The 25,236-nt window shown below is 42.7% G+C and overlaps 1 protein-coding gene across 37 annotated transcripts in view; it reads right to left on the bottom strand.

Annotated features, from left to right (window-relative positions):
- Nucleotides 1–4,426: 4,426 nt before the first annotated feature.
- Nucleotides 4,427–25,236, bottom strand: part of NACA (nascent polypeptide associated complex subunit alpha) — a 57,534-nt gene continuing 36,724 nt past the window's right edge. For 20 of the 37 annotated variants that reach the window (XM_073613886.1, XM_073613888.1, XM_073613887.1 and 17 more), the window contains 6 exons: nt 21,176–21,258; nt 9,516–9,593; nt 7,918–8,064; nt 7,662–7,790; nt 5,304–5,426; nt 4,427–4,547 (listed from right to left, as the gene is read on the bottom strand). In XM_073613886.1, the coding sequence (XP_073469987.1) occupies nt 4,533–4,547; nt 5,304–5,426; nt 7,662–7,790; nt 7,918–8,064; nt 9,516–9,593; nt 21,176–21,258 (575 nt within the window). In that variant the 3' untranslated portion in view covers nt 4,427–4,532. Of the gene's footprint in view, nt 4,548–5,303; nt 5,427–7,661; nt 7,791–7,917; nt 8,065–9,515; nt 9,594–21,175; nt 21,259–23,715; nt 24,037–25,236 lie in introns of all 37 variants that reach the window. The other 17 variants (XM_073613876.1, XM_073613879.1, XM_073613878.1 and 14 more) reach the window with 1 other exon arrangement.

Raw genomic sequence — 25,236 nt, 5'->3', positions numbered from 1 at the left:
TCTACCACCACTCCCTGTACCTTACCTGCTTTATCCCTGTAAGCAGGTCCGTTGTGGATAAAACACATTTGGGGAGTATATACAGTATTGTATACAGCCATCTCTTTTTTCATTGAATAAAACAATACGTTGATTTTACTGTGGCTTGCGACTCATTTATTGCATATTTCCTGGGGTACAAAAAGGTCACACGGAGACATGACACAGCTGTTTGCACTAACCATGACACACCAATGGGTCAATGGAAGATAACACTCTCTATTTACAAAATGTCAGGCAGTGTTATATTTCTTTGTAGCTGGTCTCCATTATGGCAGCAAATGGAATAGCAGAGACAAGACATCATTGTAAAGAATGATCTGGTACACTTTCTATTACCTCGCAGGGACATGCGGTGAGGTCAGTGGCTGGTGAGGCACTGGCTAGTATCAGAGCTAGATACACACAGGTTACATACGCCGCGAACGTTAGAGCGCGAGCAATAATTCTACCACTAGACCTCTAAACAGGTAACCTCTAAAAAATTTTAAAGCGTCGTTTTTGGAGATTAAGTACTGAAGTTTGGCGCCATTCCACAATTGTGCGCAATTTTAAAGCGTTACATGTTAGGTATTTACTCTGCGTAACATCTTTCACTTAAAAAAAAAAAAAAAAAAGCCTAACTTTAGTTTTTTTTTTTTTTTTTTTTCACGAAAGTTTCTTTAACCACTTGCCGACCGCCGCATGTACATATACGTCCTAAGTTTAGCGACGGATACCGTTGTTATGACAGCAGCTAGCTGCCATAACCCCGGTATCCCCGTTTTCGTGCGGCAGTCGGCTACAAGATAAAAGTGGTCTCTGTGGCAGATTTGCCGCAAGATCACTTTTATCAGTGGAGGGAGAGGGCCCCCCGCCGTGATCCGGTGCCCTCCGCCACATACTGGAGTCGTCGGTAGCGGCGGAGGTGATCGCGTCTGTTCTCTAGCTGTGCATGGAGATGAGTGAGGGGAAGATGGCGCCCACTCGTCTCCATGACACTGCAGGGCGGAAGCGACGTCAAAACGTCACTTCCGCCCATACGTCTTAAAAGGCATATTTTTTTCAATGTCATTTTTTTAAGTGACTTTTTTTTTTTAATTGCATTTTAGTGTAAATATGAGATCTGAGGTCTTTTTGATGCTTTTTTCTATTACAAGGGATGTTTACATTCCTTGTAATAGGAATAAAAGTGACACATTTTTTTTTTTTTAACAGTGTAAAAATAAATAAAATCATATAAAATAAGAAAAAAAAAAAAATTTTTTTTTAAACGCCCCGTCCCGACGAGCTTGCGCGCAGAAGCGAACGCATACGTGAGTAGCGCCCGCATATGAAAACAGTGGTCAAACCACATATGTGAGGTATCGACGCGATCGTTAGAGCGAGAGCAATAATTCTAGCCCTAGACCTCCTCTGTAACGCAAAACATGCAACCTGTAGAATTTTTGAAACGTCGCCTATGGAGATTTTTGAGGGTAAAAGTTTGACGCCATTCCACGAGCGGGCGCAATTTTGAAGCGTGACATGTTGGGTATCAATTTACTCGGCATAACATTATCTTTCACAATATAAAAAAAAAAAATTGGCTAACTTTACTGTTGTCTTATTTTTTTTATTCAAAAAAGTGAATTTTTTCCAAAAAAAAAGCGCGCTTGTAAGACCGCTGCACAAATACTGTGTGTAAAAAAGTATTGCAACGACCGCCATTTTATTCTCTAGGGTGTTAGAAAAAAACAATATATAATGTTTGGGGGTTCTAAGTAATTTTCTAGCAAAAAAAAAACTGTTTTAACCACTTCAATACCAGGCACTTAGACACCTTCCCGCCCAGACCAATTTTCAGCTTTCAGCGCTGTTGCACTTTGAATGACAATTGCGCGGTCATGCTACACTGTACCCAAACAAATTTTTTATCATTTTGTTCCCACAAATAGAGCTTTCTTTTGGTGGTATTTGATCACCTCTGCGGTTTTTATTTTTTGCGCAACAAATAAAAAAAGACCGAAAATTTTGAAAAAAAACAAGTTTTTCTTTGTTTCTGTTAAAACTTTTTGTAAATAAGTACGTTTTCTTCTTCAATGACGGGCACTGATATGGCTGCACTGACAGGCACTGATACGGCGGCACTGATGGGCACCAATGAGGTGGCACTGACGGGCACTGATGATGGGCACTGATAGGCGGCACTGATAGGTGGCACTGGTATGCGGCACTGATGGGCACTCATAGGTGGCATTGATGGGCACTCGTAGGTGGCATTGATGGTTACTTATGGGTGGCACTGATAGTTGGCACAGATGGGCACGGATGGGCACTGATAGATGGGCACTGATGGCATTGCTTGTTTGCAGTGATGCCCCTAAGGGTGGCATTGCTGGGCATCACTGCAACATAATTGTGCCAATCAGTGCCCATTTGTGGGCACTGATTGGCACAGATTTGGCACACTGGGCACATGTGGATGGCCATGGGGTACATACCTGGCCATCCACATGTTGCCCCTCTCCCTGGTGGTCCTAGTGGCGATCCCTGGTGGTCCAGTGTGGTGATCTGCGGGGGGGCTGCGCTGATAAACAATCAGCGCAGACCCCCCCTGCCAGGAGAGCCGCCGATCGGCTCTCCTCTACTCGCGTCTGTCAGACGCGAGTGAGGAAGAGCCGATCAACGGCTCTTCCTATTGACAGCGTGATCAGCCGTGATTGGACACGGCTGATCACGTGGTAAAGAGCCTCCGCCGGAGGCTTTTTACCAAGATCAGTGTAGCGGTGTGTCAGACTGACACACCGCTCCACCGATCGCCGCGATGCGCGCCCCCGGGGGCGCGCTGCGGCATGTTCTCCTGCTGGACGTCATATGACGTCCAGTCAGGATAACACAACCACTTCCCGGACGTCAATCCGCTATAGGGCGGGCGGGAAGTGGTTAAACACGTAAACACCTAAATTCTAAAACGAGGCTGGTCCTTAAGTGGTTAAAAAAGACAAAAAACTAAAAAAAAATACACGTTTGAAAAGCTGCGGAAATACCGTGTAACATAAAAAGTCGCATTTTAGACCACCATTTTAATCCCTAGGGTGTCTGCTTAAATATATATATATTATATTATTATGTTTGGGAATTCTGGGTAATTTTCTAGCAAAAAAAAAATTATGATTTTTACATTTAGGAGAGAAGTGTCAGAATTGGCCTGGGTAGCAAGGGGGTAATTACCATAAGTAATATACAAATATTATATATTGTTTTTAAGGTAATTTACTATATTTTCAAAATCTGTACTCAAGAAAGTGGCTTAATGGACAAATTACTAAAGTTTGAAGTTATAACTTCAAACCAGTAATTTCACAATAAATAGATAAAATAATAAAATTATCTTAGAACATAAAGCATAATATATGATTTAGCTTGTACCTTTTCAGCAGCAGATTCTCATTCTCCCTCTTAACTGTGTAAGAAAAACATGGGATTATGGGTAAATCTTATACACATAAACCAATGTATTTCCTTGTAGTTAAGAGGGCTGGGCTGGAAGGGAGCATGTGTCTTTTAGACACATCCCCTCCCTATGACACTGCAGTGAGAGGCGTACCTCCCCTGCAGCATTTTTATTGGACAGCTGGGGCCAATGGTGCTTTACCATTGGTCCAAGAATCCAAGCTGTCCATTGAGCTCAGTGCCTCTGACAAGAAGTGAGGAGAGGCACTGTGAGCTCACCCTCTCAGTATGCTGCAAACAGTCTGCCAGCTCGTATTAAGGCTGGCTGCTCTGTATGTAGCTTCTGACAGGCTGCGAAAGGAGCCCAGCTATCTCCGGAACTATAGATGCCCCAAATTGTGACCAGTGGTGGGGTAGGACTTCAGCTACCTAACCCTAAGTATGGGGTCTCTGTGAGCCCAGGTTGCCAAGCTACAACCCTCAAAGTTAATTTTTTTTTTTTATGTTGATGCTCCCCTGACTGCATGTCCCTGTTACCTCGATGTGCCTTTTACAATTTGTCAGTTTGCTTTATCGAGTATTAGCTAGAAGAGTGTATAACTGGCTTTACATTCTTTGAAAAATAGCTTAAAAAATTACCAAGTACTGTACTTACATGCATGTTAAACCTGGAGACCAATTTGAATTTACGTTTCCAGAGAATACTTTCTGGAAAAAGCATTGCATGTGGCAAGGCAAAAATAGCGATGGGGTCCAAGCAAGGCAAATGCTCCTATTCCTCACATAGCTATTACTGGTAATTAAAAAAGGCTCCCCATTGTACTCACCCAGCCCAAAAAAATAGACATATCATAACCATTTAAAACACAACTTCACACAAGCACTGAAAGAAAATATAATTTGTTGCATCGATGAATTCTAGTAATAAAAAAAAAAAAAAGGTTAATAATACAAAACACCATATTTCACGAAGTCACCAATAAGCCACAAGTTTATTAAATCAATAGAAATAGTATAAATCTCAATTCTAGCTGCACCGACCCAAGAGCAAGATGAAAGGAGATCAGTCTGAGGCATCCTCACATCGTCAACTCCTACAAAGACAGGAGAAGCAGAGTTAAAGAATAAGCTCTCTCGACAAACATTATTTTCATAGCTGCAAATTACATTCCTTGTCATTTTGAGTTTAAGAGGTAGATGTAAGGATTTATTTTGCATTTAAAGAAATAGCACATCGATTTTTAGATTATGTACTTATGGTCCAGTGATCAGATGATTAGTGTGTCGCTGTTTTAATCATACACTGAGCGCAGGGATTCTTCTTGGTTTTAAAATGACGTATTCGCTGCTTCATGTATCAGATGTGCTTTCCTTACAGGAATTCCTTACAAGAATTGCAACAATGAACACCACTGCCACACTGCACAGCTAGAATAACCACTCTACCACTTCCTGGGTCAACTCTCTGGCAATAGAACAGAAGTGAAGATGGTGTAATTTCATAATCAGGTGAGCAAGCTGGAGGCTAAGGCTGTAATCCGTACTGCTGAACCTGGAAGTACCACCTGCTTGGTTTTGTTGCAAAGCTGTGATTAATACTGGCAGTTTAGATAATTAAAAACATTTTTAGGGATTTTAATCACACAAAGCCCCAGGAAAAAAAAAGTGCTCAGCAAGGTGTGCTTATGATTGGCACTATAGGCACATACTATCAAACTGGTAGACTGTAGAAATGCTTACACAGTAAGCTGACCAAACACAAGCAAATGTTTTGTTGGGATGAAAGTTCTGAGAGTTACTGCTCTTGTAACAAGCTGCAATGTCCTGGAGTATTTAGAATACATACGTACCATGATAGCATTTACTATGTCATTGCTGTTGTTCTTCAGAGCGCGCACAGCCTTCGCCCTAGAGACATTCGCCTGTGACATTACAAGCTCAATGTCCTTAACTTCTACTCCACTCTCATCAACCTAAGATCAAAAAAGTTACATAAGTTTAGACACAAAGCATCTAAATCATGGTAAACAGAGGTCCCTCCATATCAATGTTCAGAGTGAAAGCATTCTGCTGAAGAGACTAGTTCAGGTAATCATACAGACAAGGTTCCAACCACTGAGCTGAAGTAAATAGTTTTTTTTTAATCACAAAAGTTCTCATCAAAGCATTCAAATCACAACACTTAGGCTTGGTTCACATATTTGCGGGGGCGGTTTCAGTGCAGAGTCTGGTGCAGTTTCCATTAAGCGGTTCTGGTGCAAATTTAGCGCTTAAATCGCACCTGAACCAGACTGAAAAATGCACAGGACCCGTTTCTAATTCGCAACCGGCCCGTGTGTACGCGAACCGACTCCATTGAAAGCTGGTCTGGTTCACGTTATATGAATCAGATGCTGTTCAATATGCATCCGATTCGCATATATGCAAACTGAGCCTTACTTGCATTAATCATATGCATATTAAGGGGCTAGAGGTGGCGTGTAACCCAGGGTTTAGTAAGGCTGGATTCACACCTTTGTTATTTTGCCTGATGCGGTTTCCATTGAAATCAAAGTAAATACATTGGGAGAAGTCGGCAAGTGTGTTAATACACGTTATGACAAACATCTTGTGTTGAAGTGCAAAATAATGTGCGTCAATGTGCAATGGGGAGCAACATGTGCTCTGAAGTATTTCCTTTGGTTTTGAAGGAAAAAAAAAAAAAAATATTATATATATATATATAAAAATGTAGAAAATTCAAAAAGGTATGAAACAAGTCTAAATCCCACACAAAAGGCAGTCAATTTGAGGAAATCGCAGGTTACTTGTGCACTTCTTGAGCTTTTTTGCTATTACGATTCGAGTAGCTTGTCCCCAGCTTTCTTGTAAGAGCAGGCTTCAATTCTGAAAGTTTAGCTCAAGAATATTGATTTAATTTTACCACCCCTTGAGCTACTACATTTAATATAATGCAAAGTTTCAATGTAATTTTTGCTAAAAATACACTACAATCATTTTTAGCAGACTGGAACAGAACATAACCCACAAAATGGCTGCTATATCCCTACTAGAGATAAAAAGAGATAGAGATATAGAGATAAAGCAGAGCAGCAGCAGGAAGAGAGGTGTCAAATTTTAGGTGAACAGATGTGATCAGCAGCATGTCCGCCATCGATCACAACCATTATTTTTTTTTTAATTCAGAAGAGTCTGCTGCAAGGTCATGGTCACTGAAGTGACCATGACCTTACACAGCAGAAGGGGGAATGCAGTAGCTGTAAGATTACTGACCTGGCCATATAGACGTGATACTGTTCCCCCATAGTTCTCATGTGGGTGGCAATAAAAGGGTTAAAAGCCAGTATAATGTAATACCCATTTCTGTATAACATTTTGCATTAAATAGACATATTTTACCCTTGATAACTAGACAATGAGAGCGCCTGCATATCCACAAGTGTCCTTGTTCAAGTTTGAGAATTAAAAGATCACTTATGCCTCAAACCTCTTACTGCAGAGTCTATAAATTAGCTTTCCCTGTGTATTTTAAAGTGGAGGGCCACCCTAAAATAAAAAATTGCATAAAAAAATCTTAAAAAAAAAATTTGAAAAAAAAAAAAAAACACATTTTTAACTTACCTGAAACCCTTGTTGCTAGGCAGTCTTCCTAATCTGCCTCTTCCTATTCCGCAGCGCTTCCTCCTCTTCAGCGAGCGGCCCCGTTGCCTTCTGGGAACTGTGTGTGTCCCAGAAAGCCACGGGGCCATTCACAAAGTGCCGAGCGACTCACGCATGCGCAGTAGAAAACGGGCACTGAAGCCGCAAGGCTCCACTGCCTGTTTCCCTTCATTAAGATGGAGGTGCCGGCGGCCGATCCGATGGACAGATCGGCCTCGGGGTGCAGACATCGCAGGCTCGCTGGACAGTTAAGTGTCCTTATTAAAATGTCAGCAGCTAAAGTGTTTGTAGCTGCTGACTTTTTTAAAAAAAAAATTGCGGCCAGAACCCCCCTTTAAGTAGTACAGTCCTGCCCATAGTAGGAAGTGTTCCGGGACAAAACTCCAAGAGCCATGTGCAGTCTAGAACAGGGATCTCCAAACTACGGCCCCCCAGCTGTTGCAGAACTACACGTCCCATGAGGCATTGTAAAACTAGATGATCATCAACTACGTTATACAAAGTAAAATCAAACTGTTCATCGTCAGTAAACTGCAAAAAGATCTTACCTCTTCCTCTTCGCTCTCCTCTTGTACTGTGGGAGTCTGTGTGCTTTCCTGTATGTTTGATACTGCTTCTCCCTGTACCTTGAATTTTTCGGCAGCAGCAAGCTGGGCTTGTTGTGAGAGATCTTCAATCTAGCAGTGTTGAAAAAAAACAAATTGTGTAATTTAGAAACAATTAGGCACATTACAACAAAATTAATTTCAATATATAGCAATGAATCCTGTTTCGACAAGATTATAAAACAATTGCAGTACACACCTTAGCCTCTCCGAAAACAATATAAGTGTCAGATGCTGGGCTCTTGTATACATCTGGTTTTGTAATGACAAATAAGATGTTTTTGGATTTTCGGATAGTGACTCTTGTGACCCCAGTAACCTGGCGAAGCCCCAGCTTTGACATAGCCTAAGAAAGAAAGAAAAAAAGGGTAGTACAGCAGGGTTAAGCCTAAAGAAAAGTAAAAAAAATATATAAAATATATATATATATAAAAATAAAATCCTGTAGACAATTCATCCCACCAATGCCCTTGCATGCTAAATTAAAAAAAAAACAAAAACAAAAAAAAAAACATTACTGATTGGAGGTGGGGTTTAAAACCTAGGGAGGAATTCTCACAGCCCTAGAATGCTCTACTGCAACTAGGACATTTTCTGAGCTTTGCCAATAACATTAACAAAGCTTAACCACTTACAAACCGGACACCGACGCTATAAGTCGGCTGTTTGAAGAGGAATACCGTTATGGCAGCAGAAAGCAGCCATAACCCCGGTAGCCTCTTCAGCAGGCGGTCTGCTTTCAGATAAAAGTGGTCTTTAGTGGTCGGATTCACCGCAAGATCACTTATCTGGGGCACGCAGCGGTGGTCTCAGACGCTTACCGGATCCGCCAGTAGCGGCAGAGACAATCGCATCCTCTCCCCTGGATGCCGAGTGAGGGGAAGATGGCCTCCACTTGGCTTCATAGCATTGACTGATGATGGAGGCCACTGTGCTCATTGGGACCTTCAATGCTGCAGAAATTTTTCCGTACCCTTCCCCAGATCTGTACCTTAATACCATCCTGTCTCGGAGGTCTTCAGACAATTCCTTGGACTTCTTGGCTTGTTTTGTGCTCTGACATGCACTGTTAACTGTGGGAACTTATATAGATAGGTATGTGCCTTTCCAAATCAGGTTCAATCAACTGAATTTACCACAGGTGGACTCCAGTCAAGTTGTAGCAACATCTCAAAGATGATCAATGGAAACAGGATGCACCAGAGCTCAATTTTGAGTGTCACAGCAAAGGCTGTGAATACTTAGATACATGTGATTTTTTCGTTTTTTTATTTTTAATAAATTTGCAAAGATTTCAAACAAACTTCTTACACGTTGTCATTATGGGGTATTGTTTGTAGAATTTTGAGGAAAATAATGAATTTAATCCATTTTGGAATAAGGCTGTAACTTAAAATGTGGAAAAAGTGAAGCGCTGCGAATGCTTTCCGGATGCACTGTATTCTGTAGCCGATCTGGTCCTGTTTCCAGCAGTGGAAGCGGTGTGCAGGAGAGGACCGACAATGGCTGGGAAGTGACATCACCCATAGACTTACTATGGGGCTTCCGTTGTCGGCTGCCTCACCTGCACCCGTCTCCATACTGAAGTCACTGCTGACTGGACTGGCTGCAGATTAGGCAAGTATAGCAATTTTTGTTTTACAGGGTTAGATAGATTAGGATAAGTATATATTAGTAATCATAAAATGTGGATTTGCAATGCGTAAACTTTTTCTTGATTTGTAATGATTTAGACATATACGTGTGTGTATATATATATATATATATATATATATCTATCTATATATATCTGTTTACCTTCCTTGCTTTCTTTTCACTCCTGCTTTGTTTTGCTTTGCTGACAGGTTCCTCATCTATTTCTGCTGCTGCGGCAAGCTGCAAAAGATGTGCAAAGGGTGTTAGTTTATGGTGAGCCTATATAAGCCTTATAAAAAGCATGTTCAGACTAGGAAAGATTAACTCTATTTAATGACCTGGTTTGAAAATATGGCATTTTATGTTACATTTTTTATTTTATATTATTCTAGGGGCATTGAAGAGTGAGGATGGCCTATAAAAAGGAAAACAAACAAAAAAAAAAAAAAAAAGTTAGTCCACAAGTAAAGAATTGTAGAGCTACTAAATGAGTCATGTATGAAGTGAAGTATGGGGTACCCAAAAAAAAAACCCCCATTCAGTAGATGCCTGCAATACATGCATGTGTTTCCATGTTTAAAAACAAAGCTAATGCAGAATAAAACTGTTGGAATTTCACCAAGCTTCAAATTCCTAGGCTGACAACACTGCACCAAAAAAAAAGCATAGGTTCTTTTTTAATTATAATTTTTATTAAGTTTAACATTATACAAAATATTCACATTTTACTCATAAATCTCATTCATAAAATACCAAATTCCAGCCCCCCCCCCCCCCCCCCCCTTTACTTATATCCTGTCTTTCTACTTCCATTCCCTTCCTTAATCTTCTCCTCATTCTCACGGAGTCTTTCCTCCTACTCTTAAATTCCATCCAACTTTTTCATTGCTTTACAAACTTCCCTTTTCCATCTTCTTCACAATGATATAATTCTTCCAAATTATATATAACATCTACCCCTCCAATCCATTATTTTATTGTTGGGCTTTCTGATGCTTTCCAATGTTTTGGTATCAGGTATTTTGCTGTGTTTATTAAATGAGGTATCACTGTTTTCTTACCTTTCTTCTAGGTTACCCATATTTAGGGTACAGCACAAAACATGTTTAAAGAGTGTCCCCCTCCTCACTCTTCCCTGTCAACAATGGGCAGGGGTTCTCCTCCCCATACCTGCTGTCACATTTCAAAATCAGTATGGTTGTGCAGGGCTCTGCTCGCAGTCACATCATTCATACGCAGGAATCTGAATGAAGAAACTATAAGTCCCATCTGCCACCATGGCGGATAGCTTGTAGTTTTCCATGGACTACAAGGGCCCTTATAAGCACCCTCATGGTGCATTGACAATTCCTCCAGCTTTCAAGCAGAAAGCCTGTACAGAGGTATGGACTAGAAATCTTGAATGTCTGCAGGAGCCTGACACTGCACCTGCGGTCCACTGGTTGTGGGTGCAATGCTCTGCAGGCTCACGTAAAATACACTTTTTTTCTGCAAAAATATGTGCATTTTATTTATATCTTTTTTTAAGCACTGCCAAGTTTTCTATGAGTCTATAGAACACATCTATAGAACACATCTATCTATAACAGAGGGAAGTAGTCCATAGGAGAACTGGGTAGCACTGACATTACTTGAGATTTTAGTAGAGAAAAGGGAGAGTATACAGGAAGTTACTGTATTTCTGGTAGAAAAAGCAGGTATTTTTTTCTTTACTGCAACTGTAAAGGGATAATAGGATTTTTATAACAGCTAGCTTACCTGTAAAATCCTTTTCTTTGAAGTACATCATGGGACACAGAGCCATAGTAGTTACTATGTGGGTTATAGGCCACCTTCAGGTGATGGACACTGGCACACCCTAAGACAAAAAGTGCACTCCCTATATAGGCCCCACACTGCTGGGAGTACCTCAGTTTTGTAGCAAGCAATACACGCGTATACTAAGAAGGGAGGGACCTCTGTGTCCCGTGATGAACTTCAAAGAAAAGGATTTTACAGGTAAGCTGTTATAAAAAATCCTATTTTTTATAGTGAAGCAAGCAATGTTTTTCAGTCTTCACGTGATCTTATTTATCCTCTGCTCCATATGAATGTTTAAGCCTAGTACACACAATTGGATGAAAAGTACTGCTTTCAAAGCGCTTGTAGTATAATCCGATAGTTCATACATAGCTTTCGAGAGCCGCTGACAGTTTTATCCAAAGGTACAAAAACAAAATGTAACAGGATAAAATCCTATTTTCTTATCGTACATCACAGGACAAAGAGCCATAGTAGTTACTATGTGGGATGTCCCATAGCAATGCCAACTGAAGGGAGGGGGACAACAAAAATAGGGCACTAAGAGACTAGAGGATTTATACTGCAGCCTGCAGTACACTGCGCCCAAAGGCGGTATCCTCATGACCTTTTACATCTACTTGATAGAATCTGGTAAATGTATGGACTGAAGACCAAGTTGTGGCCTTGCGGATCTGAGCCATGGAGGCTTAGTGATGCACTGCCCAAGAAGCACTAACAGCCCTGGTGGAGGAGTGTGCTTTAATATGAAAAGGAGGAATTTTCCTTTTTAAACCATAAGCTTGAACAATGACGACAAATCCATTTAGAAATAGTAGATTTCGACGCTGCCTGTCCTCTTTTAGGACCGTCTGGCAACACAAACAAAACATCTGTTTTATGAATCTGAGCGGTCACTTTTAAATGGACCTTGACCGCTCTCACTACATCAAGAAAATGTAGTGACTTTTCTTCCACAGAACAAGGTTCTGGAAAAAATGAAGGCAGAACAATATCCTGGTTAGGGATGTCCCGATACCACTTTTTTAAGACTGAGTACAAGTACCAATACTTTTTTTCAAGTACTCGCTGTGGTTTTTTTACAATGCTTTTTTTTTTTTTTTTTTTTTTTTTTTTTTTTTTTAGGGGGGGAGGGGGTGGACGCTGTCTGTTTTTTTATTTAAATTTTTATTATTTTTATTATTATGTATTGCAATACTTTGTGTTTTTTTTTTAATCAGCCCTGTTGGGGGGCTTTGGTGAGATATCAGGGGTCTTAACAGACCCCTGATATCTCCCCCTTGAGAAAGAGACAGAGGATAGAGATTCCCCAGTCCCTTTCTCTGCAGCCTCAGCTGCACTGAAAACGAACGGAGAGAAGACAGGGGCTCCTCTTCATTCATAAACTGAGACATCGTAATCACAGGAGATTACAATGTTTCAGTTATGTGAATGGACAGTCAGCTGACTCTGTCCATACACAAAGGAAGGAGGAGGACAAGGAGAGAGGGACAGCGCAACGGAGGGGGACAGCACAACGGAGGGGGCATAGAGGAGGATGCGGTGACAGTCAGCGGTGATCGTGTGTGGGGGAGTTACAAGCACCGATTACCGCTGTATAGATTTCACTAAAGCAGCTGAAAGCCACGGAGGGAGAAGCTTGTAACTCCCCCACGCGCCGATTACTGCTGACTGTCAAGGTATCGGCGGAAGTATCGGGAGCATTTGCCCGAGTACAAGTACTTGGGCAAATGCTCGGTATAGGTACCGATACTAGTATCAGGACAACCCTAAACCTGGCTTAAATGAAAACCTGATACTACCTTCGGTAGGAATTTAGGAGGAGGCCGCAATACAACCTTATCCTTATGAATAACCAAATATGGCTCTTTACAAGAAAGAGCAGCCAACACTCATACTCTTCTTGCAAAAGATATGGCAACCAAGAAAATTATTTTCCTTGTCAAGAGGACCAAGGGAATATCTCGAATTGGCTCAAAAGGCTGTTTAGTCGACAGGACTAAATTTAAGTCCCAAGAGTTCAGGGGTGACCTAACTGGGGGATTAATCCGCGTTACCCCCTGAATAAAAGTTACAAACCAGAGAGTGTGAAGCAAGTGGTCGTTAAGGCTGACACCTGGCCCTTGATAGTACTCAAGGCCAGCTTCATTTCTAATCCCGTTTGTAGGAATTCAAGGATCCTACCTATGACATATTTTCTGGGGTGCCAACCCCTGGATTCACACCAGGAGACATATGCCTTCCAGACTCTATAGTATATGACTCTGGAGGCCGGCTTCCTAGCATTAACCAAGTAGAAACTACTGAAACTGACAGCCCACGGTCCTTTAGAATGCGAATCTCAATAGCCAAACCATTAAATTTAGTGTTTGTAAGGCAGGATGGAATACCGGACCTTGCGAGAGAAGGTCTGGCCATAGTGGTAGGGTCCAAGGGTCCCCTACCGCCATCTTTATGATCTCGGCAAACCAAGGTCTCCTGGGCCACCAGCATCACCTCCTTCCCTTCTTGCCTGATCCTGCGAAGAAGACGTGGAAGCAGCAGAACAGGTGGGAAGGCATGGATCAGTGAAAACTAATCCCACGGAAAGACCAAGGCATCTGTTCCATATGCCATCGGAACCCTTGTCCTCGACTTAAAGTTGTCGATCTTGTTGTTGAATCTGGACGTAAACCGATCCACATCCGGAACTCCCCATTTTTGACATATTGACAGAAAGATGTCGGGATGAAGGGACCATTCTCCCGGGAACAATTGTTGGCGACTTAAGTAGTCCACCTGCCAATTCTCTATCCCTGGAATGAAAATTGCTGATAGGCAAGGAATGTTGTTTTCTGCTCAAGAAAGAATATGATTCACCTTTTTCTGGGCCGCACAACTTCTCGTGCCCCTTTAGTGATTGATATAGGCCACCACATAAGTCCGTAGTCTGAACATCCAGGCCTCCAGGGCCAGGCGTACTGCCCGAATCTCTAGAATACTGATGGGCAAGGTCATCTCTGACTTGGACCATTTCCCTTGGACAGATGCTTCTTCCAGGACTGCTCCCCAGCCCAAAAGGCTGGCATCTGTTACCACCTTCCAGGTAATTGGTAGAAAGGATTTCCCTTTTTGAAGATTCTTGGATAACAACCACCAATTGAGGCTCTGACGCACATTAGTGGATAAACGCATTGGGAAGTCCAGAGCTTGGACCTTGTTCCAAGTTGACAGGATACTGTTTTGCAGCAGTCTTGAATGAAACTGCGCATAAGAAATGGCCTCGAAAGAAGCCACCATCCTTTCCCAACAATTTCATGCAAAGTCGAATAGAAGGATTCTTCTTTGTTTTGACCAACTGAATTAGTTCCTTTATGGAACTGATCCTTTCATGGGGCAAAAACACCCTCTTCTGAGCTGTATCTATGATCAGCCCCAAGTACTGCAATCTCCTTGATGGTTTTAAGGAGGATTTCTCTAGGTTGAGAAACCAACCTACCTAGGTATTCCAGGTAGCTGACTGCGGTGACCAAAGTTCGGTTTAAGCGGGCTACCAATTGATCTATCAAGAATAAATCGTCTAAGCAGGATAGTATTGTTATACCTTGAGCCCTTAACCACTTCAAGACTAGCCTCGTTTTGGATTTTAGGTGTTTACAAGTTTAAAACAGGTTTTTTTGCTAGAAAATTACTTAGAACCCCCAAACATTATATATTGTTTTTTTTCTAACATCCTAGAGAATACAATAGCGGTCATTGCAATACTTTTTTTTGCACCGTATTTGCGCAGCGGTCTTCTAAGCGCACTTTTTTTGGAAAAAATTCACTTTTTTGAAAAAAAAAATAAGACAACAGTAAAGTTAGCCCAATTTTTTTTTATATTGTGAAATATGTTACGCCAAGTAAATTGATACCCATCATGTCACGCTTCAAAATTGCGCCCACTCGTGGAATAGCGTCAAACTTTTACCCTCAAAAATCTCCATAGGCGATGTTTAAAAAATTCTACAGATTGCATGTTTTGCATTACAGAGGAGGTCTAGGGCTAGAATTATTGCTCTCACTCTACCGGTCGTGGCGATACCTCACATGTGTGGTTTGACCACCGTTTTCATATGCGGGCGCTTCTCACGTATGCGTTCGCTTCTGCGCGCGAGCTCGTCGGGACAGGGCGCTTTAAAAAAAAATTTTTTTTTTTTTTTTTTATTATTTATTTTATTTATTTTTTCACTGTTTTTTTAAAAAAAAAAATTGGATCACTTTTATTCCTATTACAAGGGATGTAAACATCCCTTGTAATAGAAAAAAGCATGACAGGTCCTCTTAAATATGAGATCTGGGGTCAAAAAGTCCTCAGATCTCATATTTAGACTAAAATGCAAAAAAAAAAAAGTCGTTTAAAAAAATGACACAAAAAAAAATTGTGCCTTTAAGAGAAGTGGGCGGAGCCGTCGTAATGACGTCGCTCCGGCCGTCACATGGTATGGAGACGGGTGGGCGCCATCTTGGCCTCACTCGTCTCCATACCTAAGCAGGGAAAGGACCCGATCGCCTCCGCCGCTACCGACGGCTCCGGTAAGCGGCGGAGGGTGCGGGAGAGCGGCGGGAGGGGGGGGTGGCACCTCTCCCGCCGCCAATAACGGTGATCTCGCGGCGAACCCGCCGCAGAGACCACCATTATCGTGTACGGAACCGCCCGCTGAAAAGATGGATACCTCGGTTGTGGCAGCAGCTGCTGCCGTTACCGAGATATCCATCTTCAAAAAAATGACGTATATATACAGTGGGCGGTCCGGAAGTGGTTAACCTAGCTAAAGGAGGAGCCAGGACCTTTGCAAAACACTTGAGGTGCAGTAGCTACACCGAAAGGCAGAGCTACAAACTGGAAATGAAGATTTTCCACCTCGAAGCGTAGAAATTTCTGGTGAGCGGGGAAAATCGGCACGTGGAGATAAGCATCCTTGATTACGATTGACGCCAGAAGTTCTCCCCCTTGTGGGATGGAGACTACCGAACAGATTGACTCCATGCGAAAGGAATGGATATTCAAAAACTGGTTTAAATCTTTGAGATCTAAAATGGTTAAAGACAAGAGAGAGCGCACGCCAGCCCTAGTGTGTCATCGTTTAATAGATGAAGATAAGTATAAAAAAACAAGGGTTGCACTCACAAACATCCAGCGTTAAATGGCATAAACAGCTCCATAATAGCCTTCTCTCCTGGTCTGTAGGGATCATAGTTACATAGTAGGTGAGGTTGAAAAAAGACACAAGTCCAACCTATGTGTGATTATGTGTCAGTATTACATTGTATATCCCTGTATGTTGTGGTCATTCAGGTGCTTATCTAATAGTTTCTTGAAGCTATCGATGCTCCCCGCTGAGACCACCGCCTGTGGAAGGGAATTCCACATCCTTGCCGCTCTTACAGTAAAGAACCCTCTACATAGTTTAAGGTTAAACCTCTTTTCTTCTAATTTTAATGAGTGGCCACGAGTCTTGTTAAACTCCCTTCTGCGAAAAGTTTTATTTCTTTTGTAGGGTCACCAGTACGGTATTTGTATATTGAAATCATATCCCCTCTCAAGCATCTCTGCTCCAGAGAGAATAAGTTCAGTGCTCGCAACCTTTCCTTATAACCAAGATCCTCCAGACCCTTTATTAGCTTTGTTGCCCTTCTTTGTACTCGCTCCATTTCCAGTACATCCTTCCTGAGCACTGGTGCCCAGAACTGGACAGCATACTCTAGGTGCGGCCGGACCAGAGTCTTGTAGAGCGTGAGAATTATCGTTTTATGTCTGGCATTGATCCCCTATTTAATGCCTGCCAATATTCTGTTTGCTTTGTTAGCAGCAGCTTGACATTGCATGCCATTGCTGAGCCTATCTACTAGGACCCCCAGGTCCTTTTCCATCCTAGATTCCCCCAGAGGTTCTCCCCCCAGTGTATAGATTGCATTCATATTTTTGCCACCCAAATGCATTATTTTAAATTTTTCTACATTGAACCTCATTTGTCATGTAGTTGCCCACCCCATTAATTTGTTCAGATCTTTTTGCAAGGTTTCCACATCCTGCGGAGAAGTTATTGCCCTGCTTAGCTTAGTATCGTCTGCAAATACAGAAGTTGAACTGTTTATCCCATCCTCCAGGTCGTTTATGAACAAATTAAATTAGTTAGTGATCAGTTAGCTCACAGCAACTAGCAGCGTGGTAAAGTATTTCAGTAAGCAGACCGCCTGCTTCCTTGTAACACACACCGCCCAAAGCACTTGCACGGACCAGCCGGCGATGCCTGACATCACTCGTGGCTTTATATATTTTCAGAATCATGTCTACCACCCAGTGGACTTTTGGGAGAGCTGCAACACCTTAAGTGAGGAATATACATACAGACTGTTTACTGTTGGAATAGGTATAGTGGGGACAGCGCTAAACTTGGTTTGTTGTGTGTTGAGATCTAAAATGGGTCTGACATCCCTGTTCAGTTTTGGAACCATGAACAGGTTTGAATAAAACCCCAAACCTTGCTCTTCCAATGGGACCACCGATATAACTCTGAGACAAGAGATGATCCAAAACTAGAAAGAGAGAGACTTTTTTCACTGGATCTCTGGGAACGTTTGATCTGAGAAAACGAGAACTCTCGGAACTCTAGTTTGTAACCTCGAGAAATTGAGGAAGCCACCCATCTGTCTTGACATTGTTCCTGCCAGAGCTTTGAAAACTGTAGAAGCCTTCCCCCCACTAGAGCGAGCGGGGGCACCCCTTCATAAGGACGCTTTAGTATTTGGTTTTGTGCGTTTCTTCCCCGGGTTCTTTTTTGGCCCTGGGACTGACCCTGAGGTTTACCTCTTGAACCTGACGGTGGAGGCTGTCGTGACTGCCTGGAGGCTGATGCCCCTGGCACTGGGGAAGAAGCACGTTTAGAAGAAAAATGCTTAAACTTCTTAACCAGTAAATGGGAACTTTTCCCATTAGAAATTATTTGGATATACTTATCCAGATCGTCTCCAAATAACCGTTCACCATGAAATGGAAAACTGGCCAAGAGCTTTTTGCATGGCGCTTCGGCTGACCAATTTTTCAACCATAGGATTCCACGCACATGTACCAGCCCTAGCATGAGCCGTGAGGCCTGGAGAATAGCATCTTTCATGCGTCTACTGTAAAACACAAAACTTCTGATATTCCGGCCAAATCCTAGGCCTGCTGTTCAGTAATAACTTTAAAGTACCTCTATAAACTGGTCCTTTAAGGACTGGGATACACCGATCGCTGCCAGCGTAGGTTGGACAACTGAACCTGCAAGCGAAATAGTTTTTAAAAACGGAACTCCAACTTCTTATCCGTTGGATCCTTCAGCATTTGAGCATTGTCTACTGGACAAGTCAGGTTTTTATTTACAGAGGATATAGCATCAATTGCTGGAATTCCCCATTTCTTATAAAACTCTTCCTTCATAGGATAAAGTATTGAAAACTTTTTTGGAGGAAAGAACTGTTTATCTGGGTGCTTCCACTCAGAATACATTAGCTTCCTTAGCCATGAATGGATAGGAAAAGAATGAATATATTGGTGAGGCTTTAGTGAACCCAAACCAGAAGTGGGCTCATCGACTGACAGCGTTATTGGCAATAAAAATGTGGAATGACCAATTCAGTGAGAGACTGTACCAACAATCTTTCCTGCAAACCTGACAATTCCGTATCAGGTTCTTCGGATGAGGAGACTTCAGCCTCTTCCTGGTCCTTTGAAAGAAATTCATCATCTCTTGCTCCTTGTTCCTCAGCAAGAGGGTTCTGAGCAATGGACGCATCCCACTCTGGGATGCAATTAAAGCATCGATTTTTTGCTCCAAGCTTAAAATGGTTAAAGAAAAAACCTCCTTAGTAACATACACAGGGACTGCAGTGTTAAAAGCCCTTTTTTGAGGTGTTTTTCACCCCCCTTCCGACCATAGCCCGATGCACAAAGCAGAGGTACTACCAGAAAGAATGCATCCACTGCTTGAGCAATGGTGCAGCCCTGCCGCTGCTATTAATGCTCAACCTGATGAAGTAGAAAAATTTGTCAAAGGAATGCCTGTGTCCCCAAACCTCTTATATGCCACCTTTGCTCGTGTCCCTCCTGCAGCATGTAACAGCACAAATGGTGCGTTTTAAAACATAACTTCTCGCATTGGACGTTGAAGGATGCCAACCCGTTAAACCTTCAGGAGCTGGGGATCCTCAAGGAAACCCACAATCCTGGACCTGTAATAGCACCACCGCCAGTAAAAACGTTATGGTCTTAATACCAAAAAAGTACTGGATGCTGGGGTCCAGCTCTCTAAAGAGAAGCGTTTACAGGCAAGACCTAATTTCTTCGAATACAAGGCCCGGGTACCATTCAATTCGGCCAAAAAGACACTTTGAATGGATCTGGCTGCATGACTAGCCCCAGCAAGGATTGCTCCAGTGGAGCTCAGCACAACACATCTTTACTCGTGACCAACACCTTAGACACTGGCAGAAAAACTGAGGTACTCCCAGCAGTGGTGGGGGGCGGGGAGGGCGGTTATATAGGGAGTGCACTTTTTGTCTTAGGGCGTGCCAGTGTCCATCACCTGAAGGTGGCTTATAACCAACATTGTAACTACTATGGCTCTGTGTCCCGTGATGTACGATAAGAAAAATAACATGGAATGGTGTACGAAGAGCAAAGATGCACTGAATAATGTAGGTTTTTTTTTTTTTTGCACAGACATGCACTTTAATGCTTATATTTTGGACATCTAGGGTCTGTGGAGATACTGCATTTAAAAAATAAGATGGTAGGAAAAAAATGCCACTAGGGATATGCTTCTATACACAGACTCAAGTCAGAAAACCCAGGTGAGGTTTCTTATTTTAACCACTTCAATACAGGGCACTTATACACCTTCCTGCCCAGACCAAATTTTCAGCTTTCAGCGCTGTCGCAGTTTGAATGACATTTGCGCGGTCATCCATCACTGTACCCAAACCAAATTTTTATCATTTTGTTCCCACAAATAGAGCTTTCTTTTGGTGGTATTTGATCACTTCTGTGGTTTATATTTTTTGCGAAACAAATAAAAAAAAAAAAAAACGAAAATTTTGAAAAAAAATTAAAGTTTTGCTTTTGTTTCTGTTTAAAAATTTTGTAAATAAGTTTTCTCTTTCACTGATGGGCACTGATAAGGTGGCACTGATAAGGCGGCAGCGATGAGGTGGCACCAATGAGCGGGCACTGATATGCGGCACTGATAGGCAGCACTGATAGGCGACACTGATGGGCACTGAAAGGCTGCAAAGATGGGTTCTTATGGGTGGCACTGATGGGCACTGGTAGGTGGCACTGCTACGTGGCACTGATGGGCATCCCTGGTGGCACTGGCAGTGTTAGGCATTGGAGTGGGCACTGATTGGCAACTGCCTGGGCATTGATTGGCAACTGTCTTTGCACTGATTAGTATTTCCCTGGAGTCTAGGGGGCATACCTGGTGGTCCAGTGTAGCTGATGTCCCTGGTGGTCCTGGGTAGGATCCGAGGGGGGCTGTGCTGATAAACAATCAGCACAGACCCCCCCCCTGTGAGGAGAGCAGCCGATCGGCTCTCCTCTACTCGCGTCTATCAGACGCGAGTGAGGAAAAGCCGATCACCGGCTCTTCCTATTTACATCGTGATCAGACACGGCTGATCACGTGGTAAAGAGTCTCCGTCAGAGACTCTTTACCTAGATCGGTGCTGCGGGGTGTCAGACTGACACACCGCAACAATGATCGCCGCGATGCGCGCCCCTGGGGGCGCGCGGCGGCTCAATATCCTGCGGACGTCATATGACGTCCAGTCAGATTGAAACCACTTTGCCACCGTCATTATGCTATATGGTGGGCGGCAAGTGGTTAAAAAGGTGTGAAAATGATTTCAGCCAAGCCCGAAGCATTTTGGAAAGTACTGTCACATGGTAAAAAAAAAAACCTCATCCCAATGAATCTTGCCAAAGGGAGAAAAGTCATTCACTAATCTGTTAAACATTTTACCTGTGCCTGCTGTGTGGAAGTTTGTGAGGAGTCCTGTTCCAACTCTGGAGGAGAATCATCGCTGTCTGACTCTGTTCCTGACCCTGCCAAAAAGTCAAATAATTATAATTAGACTTCTGTTATAACAGATAAAGAATTGGGACTCACATTACTGCAACAAACCTATAAAAAGGAGGTAAAAGCTTAGTTAGGTTTAACTGCCAAAATAATCTACATTTTAAATATCACACATAAGCAAAAACTAAAACTCAAATAGCCTGGATAGATGGACTTAGTGGCATTTACCCGCACTCTTGAACATTTCACAAATCAAATGTCACTATGCAGATGTAAATGTCCATATTCCATGCACTTGACACACAACGGACAACAATCTTACACAAAATACAAGACTGCTTTTGGTGCAACACCTGGATCACAATAAGAGGATACTAAAGAATCAAGTGTGTTTTGCCAGTTTATCAAACTCCACAATTTAGTTGTTTGTCTATAAACACATTGTATAGCTACTGATGCTATGTTAGAGAACTTGGATACAGAATCCAGAATTACAATTGAATTAGGCACAGTGTATTCTAAAATGACTATATATCCTATGTTTTAAGCTCTAATGAGCAGGGCCCTCCGATTCCTCCTGTATTGAATTGTATTGCAACGGTACTGTCTGCCCCTATGTTATAAAGCACTGTGCAAGCTGTTGGCTCTATATAAATTCTGTATAATAATAACCAGTAAAGGCCTAGCTTTGTTATAACATGCCAAATATAACAAAAATTATATGGCCATTGTGAAGTATGGTTTATTTGAACACACCATCCACTAGACTGGACTAGACAAAAGAACAGGGTGAAAAAAAGCACACCAGGCTAAAGTAGACAAAACTAGCACAAACAACATTTCTGGAGACATCAGGCAAGATGGTCTAGAACAGAGAACTCAATATAACATACACTTGCATCTCATTCATGGTAGTTATTTTTGGGCTGCTGTACAAAAAAAGCAAAGAAATCGTTGCCCCAATCAAATTGCAGTTACTGGGAAACAAAGCCATGAATTTCACTGGCTGCTTTAGGAAATTGCTTCACATGTCTCCAGATTTCCTCGCTCTAATTTTATTGCGTCAGCCCTTAAGCGTTCCAAAAAATGTTAGCAAAAGAAATCATGCTAAAACTGGGTTGTTTTCCTTCCAGAGTTTACCAAGCCTATACTAATAGAGGTTTCTCAGACTTAACCTACAAAATTTAAGGGAGGGCTCACCTAAAGGAGACAATCACTTCATACAAAATTAACCTCACTGCAATACTCAGAGGACTTGCCATTAGATCTACCTCAAACTACAACATGGATAACAATTGTATTTCATAAACGTATGTTGCCGCAATGCTCAATAGCGAATCCTGCATTAAAAAACAAGAGCTTCATAAAAAAAATTTTTGTTCACTTACACAAACTTCACTTTCATTTAAAAATTACGCAACTACATAAATTTTGTAATTTAAAGTATAAGTGAACTTTAAAAAGTATAAATTCCCCATGTGGTATTCTCTTCATAGTTGGGTAAAAAAAAAAAAAAAAAAAAAGAAGATACCTCAGAAGCATGATCACTGTACGGACTAAACATGTCAAAAATTCTTTAAAGTGTTACTAAACCCACAACAGTAAAACCAGTCTGTATATGCAATAAAGCATGCTTGTTATACTCACTGTGAAACCTAAGGAGTTAATCCTCTGCATTGTGTAAAAAGGCTGTTTGAGCCTGTACGGTGATCCTCCCTTTCTGCCACTGTTCCCAGTCCAACTGCTGATAGTACAGAGCCTTGGGGGCACTCTGCACATGCTCAGTTTGCTGTGCATTGCTAGAGTTTTTTTTTTGTGGGAAGGTGCATGTGATTGGCGCAGGGCCAAAAGCACTGTCCAGAAAGAGGGTCAGGCATCATGGAGCCTCATGGGACAGTCAGAGGAGAATGAAAATTCCTCCTACAAGCTCAGCTGGACACTGATAGAAGTCACAAGACTGCTATATACTGCTGATGAGTAAAGGTATTTAGCCGTTTATATTTACTAAAATAATTGCATTTCCATATTCTGTATACTGTGGGAGACCAAATATAGTAAATGCAGGGTCCGGGGTTTAGAAACACTTTAAAGGATACAGCTTTTCCATATTCTTCAGTCCATGCATTGAAACACACACATGCCCCAACAGAGCATAGTGGGGATATGTCAAGCATACCCTCAGAACTGCAACTGTGGAAGAGAGTTTGCATTCCACAAAGAAGGCTGGACAATAATTAAGCGTATGAAGTTTTATATCCACATATATTTTCTTCAGTAAATCTGATTTTAAGACCCTTGAGAATTGGAAGGAAAACAATATTTGCTATATCTACTTCATGACATCTTAAAATTTAAGTGGAAAGAAAACCACCCATATTTAAAAAAAAAAAAAAATATCCACACTTTGTGTTAGTAATATTTAAAGGCAGTAAGTCCAACACCATGCACTGAAACAAACTTCTAGAAAACACCAGGTATAATACCCTTGTCATTCTTCAGCACGGGCTCCTTCAGAAGAGGGGCTAGAGGAAGTTTGGGAGGAGCGATGTTTACCACAACAGGTTGGAAGACTGTCTCCTCAGCAGGAATCTCTGGAGGAATTAGGGGTGGCATTTCCTCATCTTCAGCAGGGGGTGCAGGTGGGACAGTTTTAGAGGCAAGAGGAGAAATAGAAGAAATAGGAACAGAGGACACCGGCTCTAAAGAAGGCAAAGCAGCAGAAGGGGTTAGCTCTTTGGCAGGACTTGCCGTATCTAGCTCTGGAGCGGGCTGCATAGGAGAGGAAATGCTCTCAGCTTTACTAGCTAGAAGAGGAGAAGAAGACACATTAGAAGAAGCAGAAAATGAATGATCACTAGATAGGGTCAAATCATTGCCGATAACAGGTGCAGCAGAAGCAGGCATGAGTAAAGAGGTGGTGCAAACCATGAGTAGGGAGTCAGACTTAACAGTGTCATTAAGAGAAGATTTCAGTGAAATATCAGCAGGCAGTGAAATACTGGAGTCGGCATGCTTTGGCTCAAAATGGTAAGTGCTTGCATTGGGAACATCATGCAGGATTAAATCAGTGGTATGGAAGTGAACTAGTTCTTGTTCATCATATATAGCATCAGATTCTATCAGAGCCTTGGAGCTTGCTTTTAATATATCTTCCATCACTTTATCAGCAGCCACTGATACCTCTTCGCTCTGCTCAGAGACGTTGTAGTCTGCAGGAAGTGCTTCCACAGTTGACATGGTAGCTTCCGAGTCAGTGGCTAGAGTAGACTCCATGACAGCTTCCGAGTCAGTGGCTAGAGCTTCCTCTTCAACATCTTCAGAAGTAGTGGCCAGGTCCTCCTGGAGCGCTTCAGAAACAGCAACCGGAGCTGCCTCCTCGACGGCTTCAGAGTCAGCAGCCGGAGCTGCCTCCTCGACGGCTTCAGAGTCAGCAGCCGGAGCTACCTCCTCGACGGCTTCAGAGTCAGCAGCCGGAGCTACCTCCTCGACGGCTTCAGAGTCAGCAGCCGGAGCTACCTCCTCGACGGCTTCAGAGTCAGCAGCCGGAGCTACCTCCTCGACGGCTTCAGAGTCAGCAGCCGGAGCTACCTCCTCGACGGCTTCAGAGTCAGCAGCCGGAGCTACCTCCTCGACGGCTTCAGAGTCAGCAGCCGGAGCTACCTCCTCGACGGCTTCAGAGTCAGCAGCCGGAGCTACCTCCTCGACGGCTTCAGAGTCAGCAGCCGGAGCTACCTCCTCGACGGCTTCAGAGTCAGCAGCCGGAGCTACCTCCTCGACGGCTTCAGAGTCAGCAGCCGGAGCTACCTCCTCGACGGCTTCAGAGTCAGCAGCCGGAGCTACCTCCTCGACGGCTTCAGAGTCAGCAGCCGGAGCTACCTCCTCGACGGCTTCAGAGTCAGCAGCCGGAGCTACCTCCTCGACGGCTTCAGAGTCAGCAGCCGGAGCTACCTCCTCGACGGCTTCAGAGTCAGCAGCCGGAGCTACCTCCTCGACGGCTTCAGAGT

This window comes from Aquarana catesbeiana, linkage group LG02 (genome assembly GCF_042186555.1).
Source record: "Aquarana catesbeiana isolate 2022-GZ linkage group LG02, ASM4218655v1, whole genome shotgun sequence".
NCBI classification, from domain to species: domain Eukaryota; kingdom Metazoa; phylum Chordata; class Amphibia; order Anura; family Ranidae; genus Aquarana; species Aquarana catesbeiana.
Note: the sequence above shows the minus strand (reverse complement) of the source record. Positions and strands in the feature narration are given on the sequence as shown.